Below are 24,213 nucleotides of genomic sequence, written 5' to 3'. Positions count from 1 at the left end.
CTCTTTCCATACAGCTCAGGTCTTACATTTTGACTGCAAGCTGCATGGGGCACAGGGTGGGGGCAATACAGTCACATGGGCAGGGAGCCTGGTTGCTGCTGGGGCACATATGGACTGTGACAAAGAACATATAGCAAACCCAGCTGGGTAAGGGCTACAATGCAGATCTACCAGGCTAATTTAGAACTGGTAGCATGAACAGTTGAGAGGCAATTTGCCCTCTGTATTGGATAACTATAGACGCCCTGAATATCAGGAAAGTTTGTTAGATATAATTAGCTTTACAGTAGGGCAAACAAAGCCTACATTCTAAAAAGAAATGCCAACAACTGTAGCACAAAGAAAAGCTCACACATCCACCCACACCTCAAATCCTTCTGGACAATCTGCTGGTCAGCAAAACTGCACAAGAAATGTGCTCTGAGAAGCAGTGAAAGGAGAATTCCTCAGCTACTGCTGTCCTCACTTCTGCTGAGGCTGAACTGAGGGCACAGCCTTAGGACTGGAGAGCAGCATCTACAAAACCAGGTTAGAAGCTGACAAAAAGGCAACATTTCTGAGAGACTTAAAAATCAGTGTTTTTGTGATATGAATTGAGGTCCCTTTAGAGACTAAGACTGATCCACCAAACTTGGTCATATCTAGGCCTTTACTTACACTAATCAGGTTTTAGTCCTTTCATGGTAATGAAACGATATTTTTCCAGTCACTGTGTTATTTCCTTTTCTCTTTACCTATTGTTTTGTAGAAAAGATTTTTTCAGCCATGCCACTTAGAGGTCTGGATTTTTTTCAAATGACAATGCATTTCAAAACCCCAATAGGTTTGTGGCAAACTAACATGGTAAAAACGTGAACTGTTTAACATAATAAGACATGATCTCACATTTTGAGTTTAACAAAATATCCTGAAACTAGATACTTATGCAAATTATAAGAATCTCTTCTCTCCATTACATCTCAAGTAATTCACCAAGTAAGTTCCTGTCACAGAAGAAAAAAACACGGGCAGTACGAGACAGGCTTTAAAGTCTGAAAATAATTTTGTGAATAATAACATTTTACAATGGGAATTCTGACAGGGTGTCAGGAGGAAGTTTTGCCTTAACAAGCATTCAATGAAGAAAAGCAAATCACTAGAATGCAAGAGACTAACCCCAATTGAGTAAGAAACTTACATGAGAAACCCGGTTATTTAACTTCCTAACAATGTGACTAATCACTGAAGTGCCGTCCAGCGTTCAGGGTAAATCGCATGTCCCTCCCTCAGCTAAGTTCAAAGAGGCCGTGAGACCCAAACCACTCCTAAGTTGATCCCTCCCTTCAAGGCTCTGCAGTTTAGCTCTGCGAGGCCCTCAGTCCTCTCCCGTGCTCTGACCCTTTGCTATGGTAGCTTATGTAGAGGATAAAGGTTTCTTGTGATCTGGGAATTAATATCACCCCTTAGGACAAAGAGTACTATAGTGTAAGTATGTGCACTGAGCTTTTGGACACAGCAAGCACAAAGCACAGGGTGTTTCAAACAGCCTGAGGAATGACCTGAATCTCAAAAGTAGGGCTCTTCTTTCACCCATTACCTTGCTCTGGCCCTAGGCCACATGTAAAGTTCCATTTATGGAAAAAGGTAAAAGAAAAAGAGTTCTCAAGATAAGATAGTCAGGGCAGGAAGATACCAGACTATACAGACAAGAAGGTGCAGTAAGTAGGTAAGATAGATCCTATGGCTGCAGCCCACACAGCATGGCTGTGATACACAGGGAAGGTGGATCAAGCAGAAGTCCAGAGATTCTTGACCAGCTGAAGAGTAGTTAGAAAAAGGGCACAGCAGAGAGAAAAGGTGTCCCCAGAAACTCTTATGGATTTTATTTTAGGGGAAAACTCGTTCAGTTACCAATACCTTGTTCCATGCTACAACAGCTAGGAAGGATGGGAACACTGAAGGTGAGATCTTATTTGGAACAAGATCTCTTTTACTGCATCATCCATCTGCTATCTGCATACATTAACTCAAGATCCAAAGCCTGATTAGCAAGGATAGAGGGCACCATAGCAAGGTGATCTCTAATAATTAGAAGGGATAACCCAGGGCAGCCTGGGCTCACCTCAGGCTGCCCTGGCTGTGAAGACAGACATGACTTCCAGACACCAGAGGAAAACACACTGTGCTTTACCTAAAAGAGCAATTATCATAACATGGGACTTTTAAGGAGGAACAAAGGAAAGAATTAAAAACTTGTGGAGCTGAAAAGGCGCACTGAGAAAAAATATCCAGGAAACAAAATGGGTGCCACTGGAAACAATGTTTGCCAAAGCAGTCTCAAACACCAGAGAGAGGAGTGCCAGAGCACTCTCACTCTTGGTGTATAAGATGCTGTGAATATGTGGGGCATGAGCATGGAGTTTTGCCTGGCAATCCTTTGCCAGTGTTTCATGGCTAATTGCACCATCAATTTGGAGTCTCAATCAATTATCAGGTGACATTATAGTTGACGAGGGTCAAATGCATCATTTGTTTAACTGCATACCAAACCCAAGCCCAAAAGATACAAAGGACAGATAATTTAGTTACTACTCTGGATATGAAAATGCCAGGCATAACCTGGTAATTTCATGTCATAAATCTCACAGATATTCTGGTAAGTGATGTTGCAATAGCATTTATTTAAGATTACATTTAATATTAAAATTGATTTAAGCTTGTCTAACCAGTAATACAATATGTGCCTGACTCATTATTAGGGTGCATTTCATTTTCCCACAGCTGTATTTTTATTTATTATCAGTTCTGTTTTGAATGCTAGTTGAGATTAAACTGACTGTGAATCTGTAATTACAAACAATTGTTGCATCGCTTAAGTATGGAAGCAGTAAACTTATTTATATCATTAGGTATTTATGTGATTTCAAGATCAGATACTTATCCTGGATCTTTGGATTGGGCAGGCTACTGTTCAAGAGCTAATGCTGTTAGTTTTTCTAGGTCACAGTCCAAAAGCAGGTCTTTGCAATTTACTATATCTACATATATAAGTGATGAAGAACCTTCTAAAAGAACTTCTCAAAGTCTGTGTAAAAAAAAGAGTGCTGACCTTCAGTATAACTGAAGTGAACCATTTTTATGGAATTCTTTAGGCAATGATTCATGGATATGACAGCCTAACATATAAAAAAGCAAAACAATTTTCAGACCTTACATGACTTCTAAAAGGCCCATGGGTGAAAACTGTTTCACTGAGATTTGAAATGACACAGGTGCTCTAAGCAGAGATTGCAATAATCAAAGCTCCTGCAGCGTTTTTCATCTGTTGATGTCAAGGTAGTTAGACAGTAAAGTCCGTTGGTAGGGAAAATTCTGTACAGATGTGGAAGTCATTAGCTATAAACCTAGATAATTTTTTCTTGGGAACAGGAAAGCTTAAAGAGGTTTAACCCTTATGATTCAAGTCACATTGCTGATATGAAAAAATTAAGTAATTGCAAGTGTAGTCAGTATTTTGGAGGGGGCAGCAATTTTTTAACATCAAAAGCACTAACATTAAAGCAAGCAAAGATATTGGGGGTGGAGGAAAGTCCTTCACAAAAAAACCAGCTTGCAGTGATTCACTGTGCCACATTAGGCAGAAGTATAGTTCTCTGTGTGTTGTCCTAGAAGGAAATACCTGATTATTTCTAAAATATTAAGTGCTATGATTCTGCAAGCTGGCAGCACCAAAGGGCTGAATTGCTCTAATGGATGATTACCTTTCCTCCCACAATTCTTCAAGCAGAATGGACGGCAGTTTCAGATTGAATATATATTTTCCATCTGCTGAACAGTTGTTTTTGTTCGTGCTGTTTGAGGTTAACTGTGCACGTACTAATCAAACCCACTACTTCCTTTCTCGTAAAACCAAAACAAAGCTTCATATTACTTTCAGGTACAGCATCTTGGATCAAAGCTATATATACACACTGGCTCTGTGTGGGTTCAAACACTTCGAAGATTCAGTATCCTGAAAGGTGTCATCTCTTTTCCAGTCCTGAGAGTTCCAGTTTGTCTTAACGTCTCAAGGCATCAGATACCTTCAGCCCCTCCAGCATCTGTCCCAGCACAGGAATGCTCTCAATATTGGTCACCATGGGCTTTCTCTGCACAGCCACTGCCAGTGCTGAAGGTGGGTAGATGAAGGAGGCAAGGTATCTGGGGGAGTCTGCCTCTTTTCAGTTTCACATCTTTGCAGGTGATGGATTTGGTACAACAGGGAGAGGGAGGTGACAGAGGACCGGATGGGAGCAAGGTCTTGGGGCACTGCAAGGTATCTGGAAAACCACACACAGACTTTAGAGCAGTACCATCTGCGGGGACACTGGGCAGGATTCAGAGTACCTCAAGAAGGAAGACAGATTTTGACAAACCAGGCCCTGCAAGTGAAGTTATGGCAGCTGATAACATGGATATAGAGGTTTGAATGGATGGAAAAATTCTACTCTTCTTCATCTCAAATTCTTGCACTGTAGAATTGAAGAAGATAAGCCCTGCCCCATTATGGACTGATACAAAATGAGATTGAACAAATAACACTGAGTTTTCACAGCTTATTAGAGCAAAAGTCAGAGCCTTCTCATTGTGTAGCAGGATAGAGCACACAAGTTGTAGAAAACTGTCAGTGGGGATGTACATGATACACTAATTTCCCCTTAAGATTTATAATGTGTTTTTTACAGTATGTTTATCAGGCTTTGCTGTGTGCTGCTATATTGTGGTTTTGGAATAGCTGGTTAAAAATAAGGGGAAAAAAGTTCAGAAACAAAAATTTGCAAACAGGTTTTCCATTCCGTTTTACTGTAACCCTAATGGCTCTGTTCCATGTTCCATACAGGTTGTTTCTAAATGTGAACATGCTTACTTCTACTATGCAGAAATTGTGGTTTAAATGCCTGATTTTAAAATTCAATTTTCAGTCTTACCATCTGAAGTCTATTTTTTTTCTGTTTTCTTATATATATTAAAAAATTTCTGTTGAGGGAAACCAAAGCATGCAGGTCATTCATTGCTCCAGTAAGTGGGCCAAACAACCTATTATTTAAGTAGCAAGTAATTGCTGAGATTCATAATATAATTTTTAGTAATCAAAGTATTTCTTGAGCTTTTTAAAGAAGATAGAATATTAAGTGCAATGCTAATGTGAATTGTGGCCTTGGAGTCCTTTTTTTGAAAGCAGCATTTCTAGGAAGTACCCATGGATAATAGGAGGTGGTAGAACTCCCTTCCTACAGTGCAGGTTTCAAGTAAATGACTGCAGATCATTTCCTGACAGTTCACTTACCATCATGCTCTTTACTTCCTTACAGTAATGGAAGTGACTCAGCCAGCAATGGTGTTGGCCAACAGGCAAGGAGTTGCCAGCTTGGTGTGTACATACAAGCACATCGGGAACGCAAAGGAAATTCGAGTGACGCTGCTCAAACAGACGGGGGATGGGTTCACTGAAATTTGTGCTGCAACCTACACCTCGGAGTTGAAAACGTTCCGTGTGGAAGCGGTCATGCAGTGCCACATCAGCCCTGGCCGAAACAATGTGACCCTCACCCTCGCTGGCCTGCAGGCCAGTGACACCGGCCTGTACGTCTGCAAGATGGAGCGGATGTACCCCCCTCCCTATTTCACGAACATGGGAAATGGGACACATCTCTATGTCATTGGTAAGCCACAGCTTTACAGCACCGTGATATTTCCAAGTTAAGGGAGTTGCTATTATGTCTCAAAGGTCTTTAGAGTTCTGTTTGTAAGAAGTGAGGGTGAATACTGGTTTGAGCTCTGAAAATCATGATTAGCTCTTATTCCTTTCATGCCTCCCTCCACACACCTAAAGCAAGCATAGTCAGAGTCATGCAATCTATTTAGCAACTTAGGGATGTTTGATAGCATAAGCAACACCATGTATATCTGGACAGTTAGATACAGAAGTAAAGAAATAGCAGAGTAAGATGTATGTTCTTCTACAGACAAAGCCTGTTTTCACTGGAGGTTGAGTGGGCAGGGACTCAGAGGTCAGTCCTGGTAGTATCCTGGAATAGCATATGCTAGAGAAAAACAGAGTGGAGGCTGATTTACTGATTATAGGGCCATCCTTAGGAGGCTCATGTGTGACATGACTTGTGTGATATCCTATGTTTTAGATCCAGAACCTTGTCCAGACACTGCCATACATCTCTGGGTATTAGGAGCTACTGCCTCAGGATTTTTTCTTTACAGTATCATCATCTCAGCTGTTCTTGTGGGCAAAGCGGTAAGTGCCATCAATTCAGCCTCATTCTGCTAATAATGCCCTTTGTGTGATGAGGACAAGGAGAAAGAAAGGAGAACACCAGGAACAAACACACTGGGATGTTCCATTTTACTATGCAACGCTATTACAGTACTGTAAGATAAGAGAACTTCCTGGAGCTGCCACTTATATTTGTTTATAGCTCATTTGTGTTGCCAGAGTACTAGGAAGCAGTCAGCTTTCATCAGCTGGACTGACTGAGCGTGGTTTAGATTTGGATGCTTAAAATGGGTCAGAGTCCTGGACACTTCGGGGATCAAAGGCAACAGGAGATCTGTTGATTTCTTAACTGAGTCACAAAAAATCACAGGATTTGATTTTTTCCTTTTCTCACCATTCACCTCCGTGCAAAGCAAATTTAAAGAGGCTTCTCCTTGGATAGTGGGGAATCGTAACTGAAAGAATTTTTAACTTCACAACTAGAAATCTCTGCACAAAGGCATGCAAAATGTAAGCCTGTGTTGCCTCTTTCCATGGGAGTCTGCAGTACTCACAGAAATGAACCTGATGGCAAAGCTTAAAACCAAACAGTACCTCTGCCCCATATTTTTCAATTAGCCCTTGTCCCTAGAGACTAAATTAAGCTGTTTGGTGTGAACACTCCTAGTTTTGCAGCAACATTGAACTCTGAAGCAGGAGTACCTTCAGAGGGCTAAATGAATGGCAGAACTCTTTAATATATATATATGTATATCTAAATAGCCTTTGTACCTCCTGATCCTCCCTCAGATGGTCTCAACAGATCTCCTATAAAGAGGCATGTCAGGGAAAGGTGTCTAGAATACCTTCTACTCAGTAAAGGCAGAACATCCATCAGATTTCTCTAAAATGTGCTGGTCAATGATTGTGCTGTTATCATTTGTTTATTTTATTGTCTTCCCATATTTTACAGATAAAGAGAAGACGATGTCTTACTACTGGAGTCTATGTGAAAATGCCTTCTGAAAAGCTAGAGAAAAAAGTGATTCCATTCCACATCACTGGTAACTGTAACAAGGAAGGAGAGAAACCATTTCCTAGCTGGGATGGAGAGTCTGCTAATTCACTTAAGTTAAAGAAATAAAATTAATTGTCTTATTACAAAGGTGTATGGGAAGGAGAGAGAATATTCCCTGTAATGTCAATGGTTTGGAGGAGAATAATTATTGTATGCACTAGTATTCGAAGATTAACCCTGTCACATAAAAATGGCTACAGTAGGCCATTGAATCTTTGAGATGTATTGTACCAATATGTAGTATATATACATATATATATATATATACATATATATATATAGCATTAAGAGCTATTGCTGTTCCAGTTGAGCATCTTACTGTCACATTTCACCATGCCTACTGATCAACTGAAATCCAAACACTATTATGACAGAGGCTTGTGTGTCATTGCAAGGCTGATCCCACAGGTCTGGGGGGCAGAGGCAGAAGAGCACACTAATGTACAAAGGAATGTTGACTTGTTTCCCTGCATTGATATTTATTGGTTCCACTTCTGGCGTTAGTGCTCTGCACTCCACAGAGACATCACTGCAGGCAGGCACTGATGACACTGCTGCTCTAAAAGCCTGATCTTAGCTCCCTTCACTGGCATTGTGTCCCAGCAGTGCCGTGCTGGAGCTGACATTGATGGTATCTAAGCCAGTGCTGACAGTTTGGTTGGAAAAGAGGCTCCAGCAGGAACCCTCTTATGCTGTGCTGGGAGGATGTTCCAGCTCTGCTGGGGCCTTGTGTTTTACAAATGCTAAATTAGCATCTATCCAAAAGGCAGATGTATGTTGCTGTGTTTAACTGACTCTATTTTCCATGAAAATATTGACAGTGTATAATCTTGTTTATTAGTTATGTACCAGTCAATAAAAACCTTGAAGCTTTGCCCAAATTCATTTCTTATTCACTGTTCTCAGAAGAAACAGGAAGTGGCTACATGTTAGAAAGCAGTGAAGACAACATGAACCCTTCCCCTCTGACCCTGTGTTTTGCCCTTCAGAAACAGCCTGTGTGCTCACGCCAACGCTTACGTTCTCAGCTCCCCTCCTCACTGGCCACCGTTACAGTCTGACAGTTCTTCTGTTTGTCTAGTTAGAGCCGCTGTGATGCCGCTCAGAGACACTGCCAATCACTTTTTCACTTCCAGCAAAGTTACTTACTTGCAGAAGGTAGCTGTAACAACTTTGACAGCAACTCCTGTACATGTTTAAACAAAAAACTCGTCCTAGTTTCAAATCCTGTTTTCTTTGCACCCCTTCAACACTCTCACTCACTAAATGCTAGTCAACACACAAAGCTGCTGGAGATTAAAGCTATTTCAGCATTCTCAGCTACTACCTACTACTCTGACTCTTTGCTATCAAAATTTCGCTTTGCAACTCAAACACCTGGCAGCATGTGTCTCTGGTTCACAGCTGGGAATACATCTTCTGGGCTACACAGATGTGAAGTCAAACCCCACAGCCCTTTAATCCATGTTCCTGCAGTGGCAGCAGCTCCCAGTACATCAAATCTCATAGCTCTTTTAGTTACCTTTTGCCCTCTTGCCCATTTTCTGGTGCAAAGAAATATTCCCATTCTCAGTTTGCTAATGTTTGCAGGTTCTAACTGCTCTTTGTTGATATACAATTGTACTGCATTAAGTAAAAGTAGCATCTGATGACATATCCTTTTTCTGAAGGTGTTTTTAGTATTCGGACATCTGTCTAGGATTTTTCCCCTAATTTTTCACTACTTGGTGTTTTGGGGATAAAAAATGGTCAAAGATCACATCTGGTGTCACTGCAAAATGACCAAATTTCTGCCCATCAAGTGCAGCCTGATCAGAGAAATATGTTCCATGATTCCATGATGAAAAATAGATTTGATCCACACATCCACTTGTACAAGCTGTACAAAGTGTGAATAATCATACAGGGCAATTTTTTCCACCATAGTAAGTAGTAGTTCAGATATCCTGTGAATCATGTGTCTGACTCTTAATCAGGAATCAATTGTTTCTTCTTTTTCCTTTCCTTGACAATTCCTATATACTGGGACCAAGAACTCACTTTTCTTAAGCAATCCAAAAGCAGCTCAAGTAAATTATTCCTCAAGTTTATCCCTCCTGGGTGAAGAGATGCTTTAGACCTGTATCCACAACCTCTGGCCACAGCTGGCTGTGAATCTGTGTCACCATAGAATATTGCACTGTGGACATTCCAACTCACCTCCATTTCTGGCAGTTAGGTTGACCATAATTAGGTCTTCTGCATCTACCTGGACTATTTCCTCTTAGCGCACGAGCCTTTCCTTGAGACATTCAGCCTGTAATGACCGGAGCAGAATTCTGCCATAAATTAGTAGCAATTGCTGAAATAGCTGAGTAGTGAAGGTTATGGGAGAGCACAGCAGAAACGATCATCTCACGTATGGAAATAGCAATATTTTGTGTTTGCTCCCACACTTTAGTAATTCTTGGTATGATGTTTATTAATTATCCTATTAGAAATTATTTTGCCCAAACTATCTGGCTGTTATGAACTTCTCTTAATTCTCAGTAGTTACTTTTTCATACCTTCTTTTACTTGTGCAGTGCTTCATTTTCTCTGGTTTTCCTTAACAAGGTAGCAGCCTTTCCTGAGCTAAATGTTACATAAATATGCCTTTTCATTTTTTGTTCTAAGCCAGATTCCCCTTTTGAATTTTCTGGCAGGGTAATAGGTGCACTCAAATCAGCAGATATAGTGATACAGTGAAGACCAAAGTGAGATTTCAGTACAGATTTTACTGACAATGATATTCTCATAATTTATATCTGGCACTACAGAGAGGAGTGGATACTAAATGCCTGCAGAGATGGCATTTATACCTATCTCCATATGGTCCATATAGCAGCTAGTTCTGATGAGTGCAGAGCCCAGACCTCAGGGAATTTCCATTGTCCTGTGCTGCCCTCCAGAACCTAGAGGTCTGTGCTTTTCCCTGATACTAGGAGAGCGCCTTTACATGATCAGCACTCCAAAAAATTTTACCCATACAAGTCAACTATAGTGTTCTGTCAGATCACAGCAGTACCAAAATGAAAGATGCAAACTCTAAGTCACTGTACAACCCAGAAAATGCAATAAAGAGGAAATTGTGCCACTTTCTGGGAAGAATGGAAAAAGCAACGGCAAAAGGATTTGGTCTCAGAACTCTGCTCATTAGAATGGAGAGTTTAAAAACATAACTGAGTATGTTACCTGGACAGCCAAATTATGAGGCCACACTGCTTGGTGAGGTTCAGGAAGAGTCTCTTCTGATGTTCTCTTCACCCAGTCGGGAGATCTGGCAGCCTGTTTGTGAAACAGAGATGGTGAGTTTCTGGCTGCACAAGTGGGCATTCACAGGTGCACTTATCTGCATCAAAGTGCAGGAATGTGTGTGAGGGGCTGAGGAGATTTGGAGGCAAAGTACATTGGAAGGTAAGACACGACGGGCTTCTTCCTTTCACTAGACAAAAGTTGGGGATGTGATGGGGAGTGAGTTCTGAAAAATGAACCAGAAAATGCACCAATTTTCCCTGGGGTGGGAAGAGTTTGAACCATGACTAAATAGCTTTGCTTCTAGGAGAGGCACAAACAGGGATCAGATGACATATCCAAGAGTTGTAACACGAAATCCAAACCAAAGCAGGCCAGTGTATAGCAGATGGATTTATGCATTACAAAAACCAATCTACTGTTGTCATTTGCAAACTGTATGTTTGCTTGATCATGTGAAAGATACTTTGAGATAACTTCTATCACAGCTAGGCTGTGAGGCCTCTGTACTCCCGGGAAGGTTAATGTATATTTTGAATGCAGGTTTATGGCTGGGAGGGAGGTGTGGGGTAGAGGTGAAATTCAGGAAATTTTTGAGCTGCAGGGAATGAGAAAATAATTAGAAATACACAGCACCACACTCTGCTGATCCTGCAGATTCCTGAGCATCACTTGGGCACTTCTACACACAGACAGTCAGCACTTACATGACTTTGTTATCATTTTCTGTGAATGTTTTTGTGACTGATAAGAGAACAGTCTTACTTGAGGGCACTTTTCTATTCTATAGAAAAAAAGGAATGGTGAGGAACTGTGGTATGTTTGAGCAAATAACAGTTACTGATAAAAGATCTTAGAAACCAGGGATGGGGTGGGGAGCACTGTAAAAATTGTCACTGAAGCCATTTCAAAAGTTTTTGTTGCTTACTAGAGGGACAGAGCAAGGAAGAGTTCAAGGGACAAAACTTCATTGGGAATCATTAGCAATTGCAGCTGAGGTGACGTGGCAGATGCCTCCATGACGTAAGAGATTATTAACTAGTCGAAATTTCACTATTCTTTTCTTTTTCAATTTTTCAAATGTAGCTTTTCTTCTGTTTCCATAGTGAGCTGTCTTAACCACAATCATGTTTCTATATTTTAATGAACATTTTTTAGTGGTTATGAAGTTACAGTTGAACAAAAACTTCTCTGTTTCTTCATTGCTAGATTTTCTTCTTCATTCTTTTCTGACTTCTGTTTGAACTGCTTCATTAAACAAAATGCAAGACCTTGTTTTTAAGGCAAATGGAATATCTCATACAATTATATGATTCCATCAGGTAGTACTTTTAGATGACCACCTCCTGTAAAGGGAAATGTGACACAATTGGGAAACATGAAACACAAGGTAACATTTGGCTGGACTATGCCATGTTCTGGGTGGGATTTATCCACATTCATGCTCTTCCCTGTGATGCAGCAACTTGTGTTGAAAGCTGGAACAAGCACCAGGGTGCTCTGTTCTTCCTAGACAGGATCAGTGCCTGGGATGTGGGTTTTCCACAGGAAATGAACGTTAATGTTTGGACCAAGATTGCCATTGACATGACAAATGTAGGATCACTGGTTTTATAAGAATAAAAACACCTACACTGAGCAAATATTCTGTGTTTCTTTCAAACTAGAAACTGAGTAACCAGACCCCAAAGACTCCTAGAGTTCAGTATAGACAGGCAATAAATGAATCTTGCTCTACATTAAATGTGTTGTTGTTAATTTACTACTCCTTAGTCCTCCTTTTAGAGTTTCTCCTTGGGGATTTGTAGCTTCCTTGAACTAGTGATGAAAGGGGCCAGCAGAAGCACTGCTTACTTTTGTGCAAACTAGAAAGTCTTCCCACCACAAACCAGAAAGTGTGAGGGATTGGTATGTACTACCTTCCACAGCACTTAGTGCTGGGCACTTGCAGCATCATCAACTGTAACAAATATCTCAACCTCCTTCTTCCCTGTGAAAATTCTTTTTGGAAGTTGGACCCTGTTGGCCTTCAGCTGATCTCCAGAGACCTCTCTCCATGTGCTGGTATGTGAGGAAAGCTGAGGTGTTTGAAGTTCTGTAGAAACTCTGATAAGACTTCTTTTTGTCTTGTATGCTTTCAGAGTTGGCCTTTTTACCTGCTAGACAGAGCTGCTAGTTCTTGCAATTGTCATCTTTCTACTTTGTTTGAACCCAAACAAATACAACAAATCGGTGATTAAAAACAGGCCTTCTCTTCTCCTGTGCTACAAAAGGTGTTAGGCAGTATTACAGTCTAATTGATTTGCATCATGCAGATTAAAAATGTAGATGAAATGAGCTGGATAAAAATTGTAAAAATACTTGGAGGGGGAAACAAGAACCAAAAATAATGCACATTTGAAACTGTCACAAAGCGTGGTGCCTTAGCAGTGCTTAATCTAGACCAGAAAGCAAAACAGTTCATTTCTTTGTAAGTTATCAAATCCTTCTGGTAAGTGACACTCTGGAAACATTCAACAGCTTCATAACTGGCTGACTTAATGGTTTACATGCAGGAAAGATGGCTAGAACAGCAATAATCAGCAGAATAAGTTGGTTTCATAGCTGAGCTTTGTTGAGGTGTTATATCGAGTGGGTAGCATTTATAAAAGCTTTCTCACTTTTAATTCTGCAGCAAAGATGACTGTCTGCTTCACAAATTAATAATATTTTCCTTTCTCTTACAATGCCAAACTAATTCATTATATCATACTTTATTATATGACTAGACTATTGGTCTAGTCTTCTTTTTATAGTACCCTCTCACTAAGATGAAACATCTCAAGTTCTTTTTTCTCGTCATCTCTCTGCAATAATATAATATCATTAAAATATTTTCTCCAATAGGTTCCAAACTTATGTTATTCCTCCTCCCATATGTAAGCCACAGGCACACATCTGATGTAAAAATTCCTCGTATTAATGTAATAATTTATACTGTAATTTTCAGATCAACTTCATTATTGTTTCTCATGTTTTTACTTCCTATTTTATGACTTTCATATATTGCATTAAATACAGCAATTGCTCTACTATCACTGATCACAAGGAAGGTGTTGTTCTTTCACGGGAGTGGACAAAGACACTTCACTCTCACGTTTCAGATGCCTCGGTTGGAAATACACCTTATGAGTTTGCTTTCCGGTTCCTGGAAGGAGGGCAGGCACGATGCTGACTGTGCACACGTGTTTGTCAATGCTGGGTGCTCCTAAGGACCTGACTGCTCGTGGCTCATCCAACAAATATGGGAAATAGTTGGAAGGCAATACGGGCTATGTCTTGTTCAGTTGGTGGATGACACCCAGGGGAGGGTAACAACCTGCACAGCGCCTGAATGGAAGTCAGGTGGCAAAGGGAGGAGTCTGGAGGAGGTGAGAGGAAGTCAGCCTGGCTGCACACAGCGCGAATGTCAACTCTAATTCAGGCACCTCGTGAAATGGTTTTCCCTGAAAAGTTGGTTTAGATGTGGCAACATGGCTGGTTTTGGCTTACTTTTCAACATGCAGAACATGAAACACTCAGTGCCTAGGTCTGCTCTAGATAGATGAAGTACTTGAACTTAATATCCTCTTCCACTCACAGTAAATATGTCTACTTTGGCAAATTGTTGTGTATAGAAAGATTCTGAAAAAATGAAATCTGTTGGTATTTTTAAATTAAATACTTGGACTGCTTTGGAACAGTGTTTAACCTAAAAATTTAACTTTATCAAATTTATAACAAAAACGTCCTTTTTGTCAAACATAAAATTATTTTTGTCTCAACTTCCTAGTTTGTTAAAAATTCAAATTTTCAGTTTAGGAGTGAATTTAAAACTATTTATTCTCATAAATCTAATCTTTGCAAAAGAACAGAAGTAATGGATGTGAGTGTCAAACCTGCAAAGAAAAAAAGATAACGAACCTTTAATATCACAAAATCCAGATGAGGCCAAATGTAGCAAAAACTAATCTTTTAATCTTCCTTTCTCACCTTAAAATAAAACCAGAAGTGTTCTGTGTTATTTGTGACATTTCAGAGGCTAATGAAGATCCAATTATTTTTCAATAACTAGTCAGCCTTTTTGTTTTTCTGGTTATGCTATAGGTAGTTCCCATTACGTGATTCAAGTTAAGTTAATTATTATGACAAACAGAACTGTCAGTTGCACCTATCTGGGTCTTTCCAACTTCCTTTTAACTTAATCCCTTCCTTACTTTATTTAATTGTAATGGAGGCCAGTATATGGAACTAAAGCACTGACACCTGTGGCTAACTAATCAGACTCTCACAAAGAGCTTGTTCATGTGGCTTTAAGCCATGTGATTTTAAGTCACAAAAACGTACTCATCATGTAACGGTAACAATAGCGTAAAGTTTAGTGATATGTTTAGGGGCTGCAGAAAGCTGTCCCAGCAGAAAGCTGTCCCAGCAACAGAACTGGAGGAGAAGAAGCTGGAAACAGCTTGTTGCATGTGAAACAGGTAGTGTGGGAAAGTAGACTTGGGATTTAAATCTGTTAAATATATACAAGGAAATATAGTAATATAAAAACATGCATATGAAATATGCATTGCTCTATATTGAGCATGCCTGAAGGCTTTCCATGCTACCTAAACCCACTCTTTATTATAATAAAAAACTCTTAACAAAACCCGTCACTTAGTAATATGTTGTCTTGACTTTGTTCTGAGATAAAACCTATAAATTATCAGAAAATTGAAGTGTTGCCAGTTTCTGTCTTGTTGCTAGAAAATATCTCCATTTTTTGCTGAAGTGCTGTTTTCAGTTCTTTCAGCATGAAACTGATGCACTGATGATATGTGATCACCAGAGATACCACGTCACTTTTGTAATAAAGTGGTTAAAAAGAATACCCCAGCAAAATCTCAAATCAAGAGATTTTACAAGGTATGCAGAGTTCATTTAGTTCCTGGACTAATTTGTTCACTTGGGTAAGTACAAGTACAAGGCTCACACTTTCCAGTGGTGGGTGAATTGATCCAATTAGTCACCTTCACTTAACCAGAATTGTCCAGAAATTTCCTACAGAGAGCACTCATTTATTTAAAAAGCCTCTGTACATGTGTGCACATGCATGAATGCAGCAATTAAACCATGTTTGACAAAACATTCTTTGGGTCAAAGTAGCATTTTGTATTCGTTGGCAGAGCCACTTGCCTGAAGGCTGTGGTACTCAGCTGGGAAGAGAGACAACAGATGGCTGCTGCCCAACCCCACGCCAGGCAGGAGCTTGCCTAGATCACTGACTATCCTAACCCTCTGCACTTTCAGTGGAAACTTTGAAGGCTGGCAGGCCTTCCTGATTCCTACTCAAAAATCTGTGAGAGATGGCAATTTTGCACTGATAAAGACTGAGAAATTCTTATCTTGAAACTTTACAAGTCTAATAGCAAACATTGTACTGATTTATTTGTTTGTTGCATTAAAGGTCTTGGAGATTGCAGAAGAGGATATGCTATTACCAACACTGTCCTGCTACAGCATGGATCAGCAGCAGATTTAGTGATGAGTCTATGAGTCCATGTCTCGCAACAGAACTAGGAATCACTTCTTTCAACAATTTTCAGATACTTAAACATCCTTTACCCAGTAGATTTTTATGACAGAAGGAACAGGTTGTATAAGGTTCAAAACCAGTAAGTATCATTCTTTCATATGCAAGAAAGATCTCCGATATGAAAAACTCATCTGTGACTCTTATCAACAATTTAGGTGCTGCCCCCTACCAAGGATTAGCCTTTTGAATCCATCTCCAGCTGGAGTTTGAATTGTGCTGGTAATACTGTGTTTAATTTTTCTTTTCCTTTTCCAAGTCACAAATACTGCAGTCATGCCTCTTTTTTGTACTGTGTGTAGCTATTTAAGCATCAGATATCATAGCTTGTCTTTTTGAAACTGGTGAACTACATAGTCCTTGGCTCTGAGCCCTGCTGCACTCACTGTTACCTTGCTGGCTGTGGGAACACCCAAAGACACCCGGTTCTGCAACAGAACAACACAGCAGCAGTAACTCTTTATGTTATTATTCACAGTGATCAGAAAGAGTACAACAGAAATGAGTACTAATAAAATAGTACCTGCTTTACAGTGTCTGCAGGCATCATTCAAGACCAGACAGAAAAAAAAAGGTAGGAATGATGCTAAAAGACATGGCAGCACCTGTCCACTTACCAAGAATGACCAAGAGCAGATGTCAGGGAAGAGCATAAAAATCAAGGAAAGTATGCTATGAAACTTCAGGAGCTTCAGAGGGTGGTGTCTTTCTATTTCACAGCCTCAAGAGATTTCTCTTCCATGGATTTTTCCTGTCACTTTTTTTAAACCCTGTGGACTTCAGATAAACAAGGATGATCAGCTGTTCTGTATTACAGAAGAAATGGAAGAACAACACAAACAGCCTTGAAAACAGTGGAAAAACCTAGACAGACCAAAGGGGATATCTGGGGTAGTTTTCAAAGTTTGGAAACAATTAAATGTTTCTTTTCATAGCGGAAAACTAGTTATGTTTCCATGTCAACTAGAACAATATGTAGCTGTATGATATAAAGCTAATAATAAAATCACCACTTGCTCCTCTGTAAACCACCAGTGTAAATGACCTAGTTACAAAAATGTAACTAGAAGGAAAGATGCAAATGGCCAAATTAATTTTTCCCCCTTCAACTATTTTTTTTCTTCAAGCAAAAGAAGCAGCAAAAGAGTCCATCATGCAAACACTACTGAGCTTTCACTGATGTCACTAAGAACACAGTGTAACCACAGCAACCCAATGAGAAGTAGCTTGGCATGACTGGCTTACTTTTTTTTTTATTTTATTTTTACACCTTTTTTCTTACCTAGCACAGAAGGAAAAAACCCCAATGGCCTGCAGAGGTCCATGCTTAAATCTATATAACATGAATCAGTGATCTAACTACAGAACCCTATATTGTTGACTGCATGTGCAGCAAGACACCCAGCCTAAGGAGCACATGTACCCTCACCACAATACTGTGAACACCAACAAAACAAACAGTCTGGTGTCACAAGACACACCCCCTAACATCAGGCACAGAGCTAAGTCTTAAAAAACATCTGGGATAACCAATAGTTATATATATATAACCAATAATCACATCCAGCAGCACCTCTGAAGAGTTACATAGCAGCACCCGAGGACCACTTTTGTCTGAGGGAGGCTAGTTCAGCTAACAAAAACAAGCATCAGCTGTGATGCTGACCTCTATGGTATGTACTGAGCACAACTTCAGTGCTGAGGGCTTCACAAGGGCCATGCCTTGCCTCTTCTGCTGAGTACAGCAGGCAGACAAAGGATAAAGAATTCGAGCAACCAACAGGGCAAGCAACAAGAAGATTTAAAAAGAGATAGGACATATGCATGTGATTTTTCAGTGGTCACCTGAAACAGCAGAATAAGCAGTTGATCTGTAAACAGATCTACTGAGAGAAAACTGAGATTTACCACACCATATTTTCCAGGGCTATCTGATGAGACATAGTTCCATTCCTGGCCTGGCAGCAAACCAAGGCAGCTTCCAGCCAGAGGGGGATTCCTGAGCAATTCTGAAGTTAGGCTAGGGAACAGTGCTATCATTGGCCCCAGATGCTAATGCAACATTAATGTTTAGCAGCAGTACCAACACAGGGAGAACAGAGGAACAGCAACGTTCACCTCTTCTGACAGTCATCTAAGTTCATGAGAGTGTAAATGTAAGAGCTGTACCAGATGAGAACAAAAAAATAATCATAGGTCAAGTATCTTGCCTCACAGATAACTACCCAACAGCGGGTGCTTAGTGAGGAATGCAACAAGAGGAAAAACATAGGGTGATGCTATCCTGAAAGACTCTCATAACCTACAGAAATTTGCAGGTTGAGGACTTGTCTTCATAACTCAGCTGACTCTGATGACGAGACAGAAAATTCAGGATTCTGCAGTATCTATAATACAAATATAATACAAACAATATGGACACCTCTATTTCCCCAGCTTCACTGTGCTGCAGCAGGCTCCAGCAGGCTGTTTGACTTCTCCCCTGGGTATGGGTGTGCTTTGCTGTGGTTCAGTCAGGATCACATGAGGCTACAGACCCAAACCAAAGCAGCAGTGTGGCTAGGACAAGAAAAGCCCCCTGAGCAACATTCACTTTTAATGACCAGAAACCACAGAGCTGAGATCAAAGAGACCAAGCATGTTCTTTTTCAGTCAGTCATGGGCAAGCAGGGAACTGCAGATTCCTTTACAATGCATATACATCTGCCTGGACCAACTTAATAGTAGCTGGGAACAGTTTAGACTGAGCAGAGCTTACTGAGGTTTTATTCTGAACAGAAGGCTGTATGAGCTACTGTGGAGCTTGCCCGAAGGTAACTGGATACTTCCTGCATTCAGGCTGACACTGTGATCTAGGTAAGAGCTGATTTGGATACGTTCACCCTGAACTGTATTGAGAGTGCACTAGAGACACAGGACAGCTAATTGAGACTGCAGGTGGGCAGCTGCAGAGCTCGTTCTTTTTGCTCTGAGTGCCATGTTTCCCAGGAGCACAAAGGTGCATGGATGGAGGCTGGGAACTTCAGTGAGGAAATCTGAAGTCTTTACATGATAAAGGCCAATTCACCAGAATATCCTATAGTGATCTGTAATGTGATCAATGTGGTTAAAGTAATGATTTAGAGTAGTCATTTCAATCACATGTTCTCTAGAGAATATAGATATCTGATTTCTATTTTTTGCTCATTGTCACTCTAATTATTACTGCAAATTCTTTTTCATGTGGTGACAGCGTCCAAGCTGGTTGCAAGAAGTGTGCCTAGACCACTCCCTTACAGGGCCGTTGCTGCGACAGAATTCATTTTGCTCTGCATTTGTTTTGTATCCTGGACTTGGTATCAACACCAGAAAAAGATGTAAGCACGATCCAGTCTCCTATTCTCTTGAAGATGTGATGTGTGTCTTCAAGTGAGAAATTTGTCCTCTTTTCCAATTTAACACACGCAGGCCAGTGCCACATACTTTCTTTAACACGTTTGGCATGATAGATGTTTCCAGACCCTGTATGGCCACACAAGCTGTGCTGATCATAAGCATATATTTAACCTTATCTATGAACTGCTCCTATTTCAACCTAGTGCAATTAAACTAAAAAGTTTTACTGAGTGTACAGTAAGGGATACCTTCCAACCTGAAGCCTCTCTGCTGTGGATATGTGTAATCACAATTTTACTAACAAGCTAACCCAGGCTTTGTCTGGAATCAGCAATCCTCACCCGCTCTCCTGAGGAGGGGGTGCTACAGCCAGAAGGAAACACAGTGACACAGAGACGTGACTTCTATTCAAATGCCATTACCTCTTGCTCTTTCCTGGCCTGCTGGAAGGATTGTTTTTACAGCTTGTTCTTTCTCATCAAATTACCAAGAACAGATGAACAGTGTTAAATAACTACACAGAAGACCAAACCTCCCTCTTGGCTACGGTCTTTCAAAACCCCCTGAGCCCTAAGAAACCTGCTCTGTCCCTCCAAGCACAGGCATCGGAGACACAAACATTGCTTTGCTCTCTACGTTTCTTTCTGATGAAAAAGAACCACCCTTTTAAAGCCACGTGCACCTGCAGAGACTCGTGTGGGATTCCAGGAAACCGCAGGGAGCAGCCACACCTTCGCGAGGGCAGGCGCCGGGCCGTGCGGGGTCACCCTGAAGGGCTGCACCGCAAGCCGGGAACTACGCTGGGCCGGGGTCAGGGTGAGCGAGAGCCCCCAGTGTGGCATTAGAAACATCTCCTGAAGTTCACACAGCCCCGCGGCGCGGCCTCCCCGGCCTGCGCTCAAGGCTGCCCCGCGCTGGGTACGGCCGAGCTCACGACCGCCCGTCCTCAGGCTCCCCTGCGCTGGGTATGCCCGTGCTCAGGGCTCCCCGCGCTGGGTATGCCCGTGCTCACGCCCCCTGCCCTCAGGGCTCCCTGCGCTGGGTATGCCCGTGCTCAGGGCTCCCCGCGCTGGGTGTGCCCGATCTCACGCCCCCCGCCCTCAGGGCTCCCTGTGCTGGGTATGCCCGAGCTCACGCCCCCCGCCCTCAGGACTGTCCCGCGCTGGGTGTGCCCGTGCTCACGCCCCCCGCCCTCAGGACTGCCCCGCGCTGGGTATGCCCATGCTCACGCCGCCCGCCCTCAGGGCTCCCTGTGCTGGGTATGCCAGTGCTCACAGCCCCCCGCCCTCAGCGCTCCCTGTGCTGGGTGTGCCCGAGCTCACGCCGCCCGCCCTCAGCGCTCCCTGTTCTGGGTGTGCCCGATCTCACGCCGCCCGCCCTCAGCGCTCCCCGCAGGGCCCGGCCGTGCCGGAGCCGGGCCGGCAGCGCCCCCGTGCGGTCACGGGAGACGCGCCCGCCTCGTGGCGGGTGCTCCTCGCGGGGCACGTGGGAGGCGCAGGGCTTTTCCGCCGCGGGGCTGGCGCTGCGGGCAGCGGCTGCACTGCCTGGGAATGCTGCTCCCCCCGTTTCACAGCGCCCAGCGTGAAGGGCAGCTCTTGGCAGCGTCTCCTGCAGAAGGGGAAGCAAACCCTTCAGCAGTCCCTTGCCGCAGGAGCCCGGGGGTGACACATCTGTGGCTGTCTTGGCTCTGGCACCCATCAGAGGAGGGCGGCAGGACCAAGCCTGGAGCAGGACGATCGAGTGATCTCACCTTTGCAGGTGGGAGCACTGCCTTCGGTACTGCCTTTGTTCCCAAGGCAGTGAGATTCTGAATGACAGACACAAAACAGAGGAGACTTAGCTACATATTTGTGATTTCATTGTTTTCACTCCTTCAAATACACCAAGGCCTCAGCTGTCTAAGCCTTGCTTCAGTTAACCACTAACAACAGTGAAGCCTGGCTTGAAAACACTTGAGAAACAGAGGTTTCAAAAGCTCTTTAAGTCACCTGGGAACAGACAGTAGCATGTGTGTGTCCTCAGCCACTTCAGTGTTTCTGGAAGTCCAAACCAGGGTTGTGCTGCTTCACCTGTCCTTGCAATTTTCAGCATAACTTTTGATTTATCTACAAGAATGCATCATAACTTTGGGGACTGTTTCTGCTGGAGAAAGATCCTCTTTGTCAACACAGTGGTAGTAAGAGTTTACCTTTAAAAAGTAATCACAACAATGCTGAGATAAAAATCACACCACAAACCCCAAGTAGCACCGCAGAATGTGGCTCTTTCTATCCTAACTCCTTCAAGGCAGCTGACCAGATAACCACATAACAGGAGTCCCCACCCTACTACAAGCTTTGAAAGAGTTGGGGTGTGAAAATTTTACGAATGTGTATAATTCATCACTGTCACACCTAAAAGACGGTTAAATTTACATTCAGAAGCCAAATAACTTCTATGGTCACCCAGCTCATCAGCATGTATCTCACATTCACTGCTGCCATGTGCCAGACAATACCTGTATGGGTCCCTAGGTTTGCATTTCATTTGGGTTTTACATATTCACTATCCATTCTGGAAGACCTCCCTTCCAAACCTAGATATAAGCGGCCCTGTAACAAAGTCCCACACAGCAGCCTGTTGGCCACAGGGAACTGCAATGGCTTCAGAATGCACGCTCTTCCTTCTGGAGCACTGCCCATAAACCCAGGCCACCTACAACGCTTGCATTCTCCTAAATACCTCCTGCACACTCAGGGCCTCCTGCACATTGGGCCCTTTTTTATCTACACTCCATATCCTGGAGAAGTGGTTCAGTACCTCTGTTAGGTAACTGTGTTGAAGGACGCACAGGGGCTGGATACACAGAGGTGTAGCAGCTCCTGACATCCGGTGCAGACAGTTTTTTCCTAGGGGGCTCTCAGTTGCCTTGAGTCAGCCAGTCCAAGACATTAGTCCCAGGATCTGAAGTGGCATTTTGAATAATAGAACCGTTTGTGTTGGAAGGGACCCTTAAACACCACCTAATCCAACCCCCTGCAATGCTCAGGGACATCTTCAGCTTCTTCGGTTGTTCCCAGGGATGGGGCTTCCACTGCCTCTCTGGGCAACTTGTTTAGACTTGGCTGAATTGCCACTTAGCGCCTGTTGACTGAATTTATAGGTCAATACCCTTGCAAGCCTTAGGGCTGGGCTAAACTCCTTAACATACTTCATTTTTTTTTCATCTTTTAGGGAAGTCAATGACAATGAAATATTCTCAAGCATCATCAAAAAAAAATTATTCATAGGGTACCTGAACTTGTACCAAGAAGCAAAGCCACACACACTGCAACCCCAAAGGGAACCATCTCATTAGATCTACTCTGCAGGGAGGTGCCCTGCTGCTGAGCTGAGCGCCAGTAGCCTCCACTGTCACATTGATGGAGAGAATATTACAGCATGCCCCATGGGCCTACAGGAGAGATTAGACCAATATATCAGCAAAAGAGGCATCAGAACAAATGAGGGAGCACATGAGCTGCATTTCAGGCTGAAATCTCTACACACTGAATGACTGCAGCTTGTTTACACACCTAATGGGGAGTGGTGCAGATGGGAAGTGGGATTTAAAACCATCACAGGACCTTAAAAATAGCACAGTGAAAGTCATTGTTCCCCTCCTCAACTAGGAGGACAGGAAATGAAAACACATGAGTGTAGAGGCTTTCTGCTCCAGCCCCGAGGGAATGACCCAGAGTCATGAGAATATAGGCCAGATATTGAAGCAAAGAATGAGAAGCAGCAGGAGACAACGGAATATAATTTGTGTGGATAGACTGTAGAAGCCTCTGCAGAAAGAATCACAAAACATTCTATTGAGAGAATATTTTATAGTGCTGTGGACAACTGCTCACCATCTGCAAGCAGAAGTGGAAAACTGTTGGAGATGGAATAAGACACTTCAATGCACCTTGGTTTCACAGCAGACCTTGCAGTATCATTCTGCTAACATGGACATTGTTTAGGGTGGTAACAGTAAGTATAAATAAAAATTATGTGATTAAAGAGAGCAAAGAAAAATACACATCATACACACAGAGAAAATCTTTTCTGTGTCCTTGGGGAAACTGCAGAAGTGTTGTTTTCCAAGTTACTTGGAGCTAGAAGGCAGAAGCACTGAAGATTTGTGGTGTATGGACTAAGGGGTGAGCAAGCCCATTTCCGTTTGGAACTCGGTGTATCACTGAACGCATTTTTAAAGGCATAAAAATTCACAGAAGGCTTTTCCAGGTTGTAAATAGTCAGAAGTGAGATGATAGGAAAAAAAGGAGATTATCACTATAGAGTAGTGTTGTGGGTAGGACATGAGGAAAGAATAGGGCTTGAGGAGAAGGAAAAGCTGCATTTCAGACAGGATTTACTGCATGTGGTGAAGGGCAGCCTCTGCTTGAGGAGAAGGGTAGTCAGGGACTGGGGGACAATCAGGTTAGAGGAGGAAAGAAGCCAGCTCTGAGAGGCGTGTGTGGATGGGAGAGTAAAAATCAAGACACAGAGAAATGAATGAAGATGGAAAAAGAAAACACGTGTTTGTGAGCAAAAACAGTTGCAGTTGTAGGAAACGTGTTGTGGAAACAGACTGCTTGTCCCAGGTGGTTAACTGTAACCAACCGTAGTATTTACAGGAAACATTTCCAAATTGCAGTA

At 42.3% G+C, this 24,213-nt stretch overlaps 1 protein-coding gene and 1 long non-coding RNA gene across 4 annotated transcripts in view; one reads left to right on the top strand and one right to left on the bottom strand.

Moving 5' to 3' along the window:
- Nucleotides 1-20,970, bottom strand: part of LOC108507845 — a 114,161-nt gene extending 93,191 nt beyond the window's left edge. The window contains exons 1-7 of one of the 2 annotated variants that reach the window (XR_001878282.1): nt 20,917-20,970; nt 19,971-20,018; nt 16,791-16,950; nt 14,520-14,588; nt 10,518-10,610; nt 9,504-9,600; nt 8,325-8,490 (exon numbers count right to left, since the gene is read on the bottom strand). This is a non-coding gene — a long non-coding RNA (uncharacterized LOC108507845). The remainder of the gene's footprint in view (nt 1-8,324; nt 8,491-9,503; nt 9,601-10,517; nt 10,611-14,519; nt 14,589-16,790; nt 16,951-19,970; nt 20,019-20,916) is intronic. The other variant, XR_001878281.1, reaches the window with a different exon arrangement.
- CTLA4 (cytotoxic T-lymphocyte associated protein 4) lies at nt 3,969-8,185 on the top strand. Of its 2 annotated transcripts, XM_017836089.1 has the most exons (4): nt 3,969-4,153; nt 5,331-5,681; nt 6,159-6,268; nt 7,200-8,185. In XM_017836089.1, exons 1-4 carry the CDS (start codon nt 4,096-4,098, stop codon nt 7,368-7,370), a joined length of 690 nt encoding a protein of 229 aa, XP_017691578.1. In that variant the 5' UTR covers nt 3,969-4,095; the 3' UTR covers nt 7,371-8,185. The 2 variants fall into 2 exon arrangements, with proteins under 2 accessions (XP_017691578.1, XP_017691585.1); XM_017836096.1 differs by lacking the exon at nt 6,159-6,268 and having other exon boundaries at nt 3,991-4,153; nt 7,200-7,290.
- Nucleotides 20,971-24,213: the final 3,243 nt, after the last annotated feature.

The sequence above is a fragment of the Lepidothrix coronata genome, unplaced genomic scaffold (assembly GCF_001604755.1).
Source record: "Lepidothrix coronata isolate B3197 unplaced genomic scaffold, Lepidothrix_coronata-1.0 Scaffold7, whole genome shotgun sequence".
NCBI lineage: Eukaryota > Metazoa > Chordata > Aves > Passeriformes > Pipridae > Lepidothrix > Lepidothrix coronata.
The sequence above is the reverse complement of the archived record's forward strand: the minus strand, read 5'-3'. Positions and strand labels throughout refer to the sequence as shown.